Source organism: Bos taurus, chromosome 29, assembly GCF_002263795.3.
Source record: "Bos taurus isolate L1 Dominette 01449 registration number 42190680 breed Hereford chromosome 29, ARS-UCD2.0, whole genome shotgun sequence".
NCBI lineage: Eukaryota > Metazoa > Chordata > Mammalia > Artiodactyla > Bovidae > Bos > Bos taurus.
Genome location: NC_037356.1, coordinates 36,193,993 through 36,202,175, shown reverse-complemented (window position 1 = coordinate 36,202,175; position 8,183 = coordinate 36,193,993). Strand labels below are relative to the sequence as shown.

At 47.3% G+C, this 8,183-nt stretch overlaps 2 protein-coding genes across 3 annotated transcripts in view; one reads left to right on the top strand and one right to left on the bottom strand.

Moving 5' to 3' along the window:
* The first annotated feature begins 2,416 nt into the window (after positions 1-2,416).
* The window catches only part of PRDM10 (PR/SET domain 10), a 98,769-nt gene continuing 93,002 nt past the window's right edge, over positions 2,417-8,183 (top strand). For both annotated transcript variants that reach the window (XM_005226844.5, XM_005226842.5), the window contains exon 1: positions 2,417-2,533. The gene's annotated coding sequence lies outside the window, so the exon portion shown is untranslated. The remainder of the gene's footprint in view (positions 2,534-8,183) is intronic.
* Positions 2,654-8,169, bottom strand: LOC107131968 (uncharacterized protein MISP3-like). Its single transcript, XM_015461222.1, has 2 exons — positions 8,107-8,169; positions 2,654-3,361 (listed from the first exon to the last, which is right to left on the bottom strand). Exons 1-2 carry the CDS (start codon positions 8,167-8,169, stop codon positions 2,654-2,656), a joined length of 771 nt encoding a protein of 256 aa, XP_015316708.1.

The following is an 8,183-nucleotide window of genomic DNA, read 5'->3' as shown; positions in this document are numbered from 1 at the left end:
CCAAACCTTCTGAATAAAAAATCGCTGGGACTGTGTCTACTCAGCGATTTTTTGTGCAATCTAAGTTTTAGACAATTTCTCCAAGTCCATGAGGTTAAGTTGGGCTCTCTAGTCCAGATAGCCCCATTTCTCATGGCAATCTCCCTATTTGGGTTCCTTGGCAACATTTAGGGTGACCAGGCCTCAGCTGTGATGATCCCAACCCATCAGAGAGGATGCAATCACATTATATCTGAGAGCAGGTAAGTTCTCTCCAGGGGCAGTGGATCTGTCCGCTTCTGCCATCGTCTACTCACCGCACCTAAAGAGAACATTCAAGTGGGTCTCTTACCCAACAGAATCTTTCCTAAGGCACCTACTATATAGCACAGGAAACTCTGCTCAATGTTGTGTGGTAGCCTAGATGGGAGGGGAGTTTGGGGAAGAATGGATTCATGGCATATGTATGATTGAGTCCCTTCGCTGAAAGTATCACAACATTGTTAATCGGCTCTATCCCAGTGTAAAATAAAAAGCTGTGGGACTTTCCCTGGTGGTCCAGAGGTTAAGAATCTGCCTGCCAATGAAGTGGACACGGGTTCAATCCCTGGTCCAGGAAGATACTCACATGCCTCGAGGCAGCAAGAGAAACCACCACAGTGAGAAGCCCCTACACTGCAACGAGAGAGTAGCCCCCGCTCTCTGCAGCTAGAGAAAATTTGTGCACAGCAGCGAAGACCCCGCACAGTCAAAAATAAAATAAAATTTTTAAAAAGTCAATAAAAAGTTAAAAAAAAAATTTCCTAAGGCCACTGACTTACGCCCGTCTATACCCAGTGATGAGTCAACAGCACCTCTCACCATAAATGTTAAGGTCTGCCTCATCCAGCCCAAAATATGCTTTCTTTTCAGTTAAATTCAACAAATGTTTAACTACAGCTTGCACAGGAGTCTATGGAGGAACAAGCCATTGGCTAGTCATCGAGTTGCTTACAGGGTAGTCAACTGTCTTGAAATTCTAAAAACATAATGTTTTCCCAAGATTTCCCAAACTTTGTTTCCAGTTTTTAAAATACATAGAACAGTAAAGAGGATATTGTTGAATGAATTTTACCTCCTTCTCACCTTCTCCCGTCAGTGTTTTCTATTCTCGGGTCTTTTACTTGGTTGTACTTTTTTCTTGGTTAGCTAGTGAAGTGACGTTGCTCAGTCGTGTCTGACTCTTTGCGACCCCATGGACTAGTAGCCCGCCAGGCTCCTCCGTCTATGGGATTTTTCAGGCAAGAACCCTGGAGTGGGTTGCCATTTCCTTCTCCAGGGGATCTTCCCAACCCAGGGATCGAACCGGTGTCTCCCACATTGTAGGCAGATGCTTTTACTGTCTGAGCCACCAGAGAAGTCCCACAGTTTAGCAGTTTTGCCTGTTTTATCGTCGTTAATACTTTCATCCGTTTAAATTCTAGTGTGCTATTTTACATGTAAATTCCCCCTTATTCTTCAACACGTAGCAAGGTAGATGTCACGGACAGGGTAACTGCCCCCTGAAGATACAAAGGTTCAAGATCTGTTCAAGAGCTAGTTGTCATTCATATTAGGGGCGGGGGGATTAGGGCTGATGTCTTGCTGCTAAGCCTGAGCTCATTTCTCTGCCCTGGGCTGTTACGCGAAAGCAATTTTATGGGATGGTACGACGCGGAAACCTGAGGTTAAAAGAAGAGTGAGTGAAGCCCTGGGTTAACCAGGGTTGATAAGACCATGTTTGTGAAAATCACTTCCTCTGAGCACAGTAAAGGTGAGAGGAGAGAGTCGGCGTGGCGCTCTAGGGTTCTGCCCGTCAGAACCCAGACTTCGTGGCCCGGCTCCAAGGCGCAGGGGCGCAAGTCCCGGCCGCGCTGCGCTCTGCTGCGCGAGAGGCGTGGGCTCGGCTGGGCCTCCGCAAATCGGCCCGTCGGGTGCCCAGGCGCGGCTCCCGGGACGCGGGTCCTCGGGGGCTTGCAGGGAAGGCTGGGCACCCGACAAGCGGCCCCTCCTCCCGACCTGGGGTACAAGCCTCCCCACCTGGCAGCCGGGGGTCCCTGCAAGCTGTCCCGGCCCTGAATCCGGAGAGTCGGCTTCTCTGATTGGCTTAGAGCACAAACGCAGGAGAGCGCTGCCTGAGACGCGCTCTTTGATTGGATTTGAAACGAACAGCAGAACACGAAATAAAGAGGCCTTCCGTCATTGGGCCATCGTGTGAATCTCCTTTTGGCTTCTCCGCCGACTGAATTAGCGTCTCAGGAGCTCGGTCATGAGTCTTAAATCTGGGCCTGTCAATTCACCCCGGCGTTACTCGTCTCTAGACGAGGCACGGAGTTTACAGAGTTCAACCAATCACATAAGGCCGAGATCAGGTTGCCAGGCAGGTTATGCTAATGAGGCCCCGCCTTTTATGCTGCTCCCACTCTGCGGCGGGAAGAACCACCTGGAGGTGGCGGGGGGGGTTTGATTTCCATCACCCCTAGGGAGAGAGGATCGGGGACCCGCTGATCTCCCAGCTCCCCTCACCCAACGTCGTGTAAGTACCTAAAGGATTAGGGGAACCGGATAAGCCAGCGTCCAGAGTACCCCATCGACTGGGAGGGTGTTTCGTCTTTGCTTAGTCCCACCCAAAATGGCGCCAAGCTCTTTCCGCGTCTCAGAGCCCGGTCGGGGCCAACCGACCGCGGACCCGGGTGGGGGGGGACTTGATGGTGGTGGTGGGGGGGAGAAATCCCGGCGGCACCGCCCGATGGTACAGTCCAGCCGGGGCTGGGACGAGGCACCTCACTCGGGGTGGGGGGTCAAACCATCTGCACCTTCCAAGGGGAAAGGGCCGAGATCTGCTCTCGGAGCCCTCCTGGCGCTGCGATCGGCCATGGCTCCGGCGCCTCTTCGCCCTGCCTTCCCCGCGCGCGTCCTCCCCCCTGCGACCCCCGAGCGGCTCGCACGCTCCGCCGGCCGCGCGCACCTCTCCTCCCCTGCCCGCGTTGGTTGGGCCGGGACGGCAGTTGGGCGCCCTGCGCGCTCCTGCGGCGGCGGTTGGCCGGGCGCTCGGGGTGCGGCGGGCCGTCTCGGTCGGCGGGCGCGGGGGCGGCGGGCTCCGTGGATCGGGCACCCTGCTTTGTCTCGGGAGGCCGCGCCGCCGTCCTGCCGTGGATCGCTGGTGTCCCCGGGACCCGGCGAGGCCCCGCTCGGACGGCGTGGGGGTGGCCGGCGTGGGTCGGTCGTGGTGGACGATGTCCGCGGTGGGCAGGGCGCGGGCCAAGGTCCACGTGCGCTCGGGGTAGAGCCCGAGGCCTCTGGGGAGCCGGTTGGTGATTCCAGCCGACAGTCTGCTTTCTTTAAGCACTTGAACCTGCGGCCCCTATCAGGCCCTCCACCAAATAGAGCGAACGCAGCGCTCTGGAATCGCGGGCGTGCGTGCCTGCCTAGCCTTTTCTGGCGGATTGGTGGGTTTCGGTCCATTTTCAGTCAGTGTCTACGTCTAAGCATGAGCCGGTTCTGGGTCTGAACCCGAGGGTTCGGCGCCTGAGCCATCCCACCCACCCTGGCCCTGGGCCGTCTGCGCCTGTTCAAATCTGGCCTGGCTCATCGTCCCCAAATGGTCTTGAAACTCAAAAGTAATCTTCGTTAAAAACAGAATTTGCTCGAGACGGTTTGCGGCCTCTGGGTCAGACCCGCTCCTTTGTTTCTTTTTCCACCTCTTGCTGGAAGCTCTTTGAGGGCAGGAAGATAACGCTGCGTGCCCCGAATACCCTCCCACACACTCCTCCCACGGCACTGCAGCAGCTTCCACGTTGAGGAGCCGTGCTTACATGATGCTGTAGAATTGAAAAAGCAAAATTAAGAAAAAAACTGGGCTGGGGCAAAGCCATCCTTAAAGCAGCTTTGATTCAATCTAATATGTTGACAAAGTAACTTCTGTGTTTTTAAATGAGTGAAATTGACATAAAGTGAACACTTTCGTAGTAGATGCACATTTAAAAAATTTGAACCAAGACTTTTATTTTCACTTTGTAACTCATATTTATTCCTTGAGCACCCATTCTTGGCTCTGTTCTTTGTTTTGTAAGGGCGCTAAACTGCTGTCTGCTTTTCTGAATAAGGCATTTTTTTCCTAATGTTTTGCAGTATGCTCCACCTCGCGATAATGTTTCCATAGAGTGAGTATTGTAGATAAGGCTGTAGATACGGCGAAGCTCAGGTCTTCAAGGGCCCTCAGTACTTTTTAAGATACCGGTGGTATAAGGGATAGTGTAGCAATCCAGTGTAAACCTAAATTGGTTGGCACTGCCTCAACCTCCACGTGTCTGAATTTTTTTTTCTAGTTTTAACAGTAAGACATGATCATTGTAGAAAATAGAGAAATAGTATATAAAAAGTAAAAATTAACCTGAAGTTCAATTACTGGAGATAGTTTATACTAGTATTTTGGTTACTTCAGATCTTTTGTGTGTGCATAGAAAATGTTTTTACAAACGTCATCATGATACGTGGTTTTCATATCTAGTTTTTTTGGGGATTGTTTACTTATTATTTTTCTCTTTTAAAAATGTAGATAGTTACCTAATGACTTCACTGATGATTTGCCATTTTCAGTAGTTTTTCCCCATTATTTGAAGGGGGTGTCATGAAATCCTCTGAACTAAAGGAATTAGGAAATTTGGATCATTCTGTTTTTCATGGGTAGAATTCATTGATTGCTGTTTAAATTTATCATAGGTAACCTAATGAAATAGGTTTCTGAGTAATAAGTGGAATTGTTTCAGGAGTTGAGAAATACTGTAATTTGGAGAAGGCGCTCGCGACCTACTCCAGTACTCTTGCCTGGAAACTCCCATGGACGGAGGAGCCTGGTAGGCTGCAGTCCACGGGGTCGTAAGAGTCGGACACAACTGAGAGACTTCACTTTCACTTTTCACTTTCATGCATTGGAGAAGGAAATGGCAACCCACTCCAGTGTTCTTGCCTGGAGAATCCCAGGGACGGGGGGAGCCTGGTGGGCTGCTGTCTATGGGGTTGCACAGAGTCGGACACGACTGACGTGACTTAGCAGCAGCAGCAGCACTGTAATTTTGGTTTCCATAGTAAGCTTATATGTTAAACTGGTGAACACAAGGTAACTGCATAATTTCATTTGGTACAAGTGATAAACATCCTGTCATTCCAGTGTTGTATTTGTTTAGCCAAAGTTTGTTCTAAAATAGGATACTGATGTACTTTGACCTGTGCCCAGCAAAATACAGTCTTTCCCCACTGACTTCAGTCCCGGAGAGTGTAGACACACCCTGTCCAGCCATTTGTATGATTTTCACAAGCAGAATTCATTGGTTACCATTTAAATTTGTCACAGATGCTCTAGTAGATTAGCAGTATTGGTCTGGTGACTAGAAAGAGCCGTGAGTTAAGGAAATGCTAAGGCCACCGCTTTGTAGAATGGTCCCGCTGGAGTTCTCCTGGGGATCCGGTAGGGACAGGAAGGTGAGAGGGGAGCTTTTCTGACTTTATTATGTTGGTCATTCTCAAACTCTTCCTCTCCCTCTGTGGCCTTATGCTGTTTACATGAATTACTGCTTAAGGTGTGTCTGGGTCGTTTTTATTCTCTAAATTGTAAGCCTAGTTCAGGACTTAACATGGGGCATTCTGAGCAGTAGCCTTTCCAGTTTTATGCACAAAGCAGTTTATTTGCCCTTTCTGTGACACTTGATACATTACTATTAGTACTGAAACATTCTTCCCACTCCCTTTCCAAAGTCCTTTGGTGGCTTCAGACTTCCCCTTGCCCAGACCTGTGTAGATTTTAAATGTTCAGGTTGTGGACAGCAGCTGCAAGTAGGTTCTTTTTGGATAACTTTGAAATATTCGAAAGAATTGGGGTTGAAGAAATGAAGAGGGAGGAGAGAGACTATATAGATCCTCCCAGGTTACAGTCATAGCAAGACCAGTTAAAAATGTGGTGAAAACACTCATTATAAAATTATAAAACACTCATTATTGCACATTATAAAACAATAATGTGCAGTTCTTTAATAACTCCAAACATAGAGATTGCTGGAAGGTGAACCTGCGAATAGCCTCTCATTTATCTCAGCACTGGAGTGCTGGAGCCAAATGCCCACTTTTCTGCCCACATGCTGCTCTCTGATTGCAACCACAGTCTCTTCCTAACAGTCTTTCAGACCTGTGCTGTCCGGACCGGTGGCTAGTGCCGTGTGTGTGACTTACAGGTCAGATTTTGAGATTTAGTGTAAAAAAAATGAAATATTTCAATTTCTCAAATACTGATTGCATGTCGAAATGATAATATGTTGTCAATCCCATGTTAATAAATAAAATACATTATTGCAATTAATTTAGCCTGTTTGTACTTTAAACAAATGTGGCCACTGTAAGATTTAAATTTATGTTTATGGCTTGCATGTGTGGCTTTGCCTGGTAACAACAGCCACCTTAGGCTTAGTCCCATGGGGTAGGGTGCTCCCAGGTGGCAGTAAATCATCATACTATGTATTATCTCTTTGTTTCTATAGTTTCAGCCAAAAGATACTGCCTATGGTAGATGTATCTAATTTCTTTCAGTGCTTTTATGATAGCTCTCACAGAAGCACTATTCTTCTGAAGAATACCTTAATCTTAAAACCACTTCCAGGTAATTGAGTTAACTGTTACTGAATTAATATATTAATTAATCATTGAACTTAATGAAATGACATCTGTTAAGCACATAATCCATTAAAGAAAACGTTGAGCTAAGCATAATCAGCTGAATTTTCCCCATTGGTCTGCTACTTACTCATTGATTTTTATAATGGACTATTTTTCAAAGATTTAAGAAATATTTCTGAGAGAAACTTGAAATTGAGAAAATCAAGCTCACGATTTATTTTTTTCTCCTGTGATAAAAGGCTACAATAGTTAGCTTTTAAGTGTGGAACACTTTGAACCAGCTTGTGGGACAACTATCCTTTTAACACAAAGAATGGTATTCTTTTGGGACTTCCCTGGTGATCCAGTGGTTAAACCTGCTCTTCCATTGCAAGGGGCATGGGTTCTATCCTTGGTCAGGAAAGGAGGATCCTGCAGGCCAAGTGGCCTGGCCAAAAAAAAAAAAAGAGGTAGATGAGACACTATACTTAAAAAAAAAAATCATATTATTTTTATTTGATTTTACTACCCTGTGTGAGGGTTTGATGCAGTGTCCATTTTAACAGCATGGGCCTTGTGGGGCAAAGGAACCTATATTCAGAGCTCAGCTCAATTAGACTGGCTGTGATCTTTGGCCCATTAGTTAACTTCTGTAAGCCTTAGTTTCTTTATCATATTATTAAACTAGTTTCTTAATTATTAATGGGGTGTAGTAGTATCAGACTTCCCAGGTGGCACAGTGGTAAAGAATCTGCCTGCCAATGCAGAGATGCAGGAGATTCGAGTTTGATTCCCTGGGTCGAGACGATCCCCTGGAGAAAAAAATGGCAATGCGCTCCAGTATTCTTGCCTAGGAAATCGTATGAACAGAGGAGCCTGGTGGGCTACAGTTCATGGCGTCATAGAGAGTCAGACACGACTGAGCACACACAATATTGTGAAGCAACTATTTGTGCTTATTTCTTGCTTTCTAAATGTAAATACCTAGAAGCTTTGAATATTTTTTTAGTCCCCTCATATAGAATGCAGAGAAGGCAATGGCAACCCACTCCAGTACTCTTGCCTGGAGAATCTCATGGACGGAGGAGCCTGGTGGGCTGCAGTCCATGGGGTCGTGAGGAGTTGGACAGGACTGAGCGACTTCACTTTCACTTTTCACTTTGACGAATTGGAGGAGGAAATGGTGACCCACTCCAGTGTTCTTGCCTGGAGAATCCCAGGGACTGGGGAGCCTGGTGGGCTGCCGTCTCTGGGATCACACACAGTCTGACACGACTGAAGCGACTTAGCAGCAGCAGCAGCAGCATGTAGAATGCAGTTCAAAAGTGTCTTTTACTTGTGCTGTGCTTAGTCTCTGTCATGTGGGAATAAAGGAGTGAATGCAATTAACATAAGACATTAAAGTGAGAACTGGAATTTTCTTCCCTCTCCTTCACAATTCTTACTTTTGTATGCACATCTCACCATTTTGTTGGCATTGCTTGAAGGTTTTGCTTGGGGGTTATTTTCAGTCTCGCCACAAGCCATCATTATAGGCAAAC

What these genes read in the sequence shown, in the direction of transcription:
- LOC107131968 (XM_015461222.1), bottom strand. Translation starts at nt 8,169, where the DNA reads ATGGCTTGTGGCGAGACTGAAAATAACCCCCAAGCAAAACCTTCAAGC. An exon ending in CAAGCAATGCCAACAAAATG is followed by an intron (nt 3,362 to 8,106) that starts GTGAGATGTGCA and finishes AGGGCCTGATAG; the next exon opens with GGGCCGCAGGTTCAAGTGCT.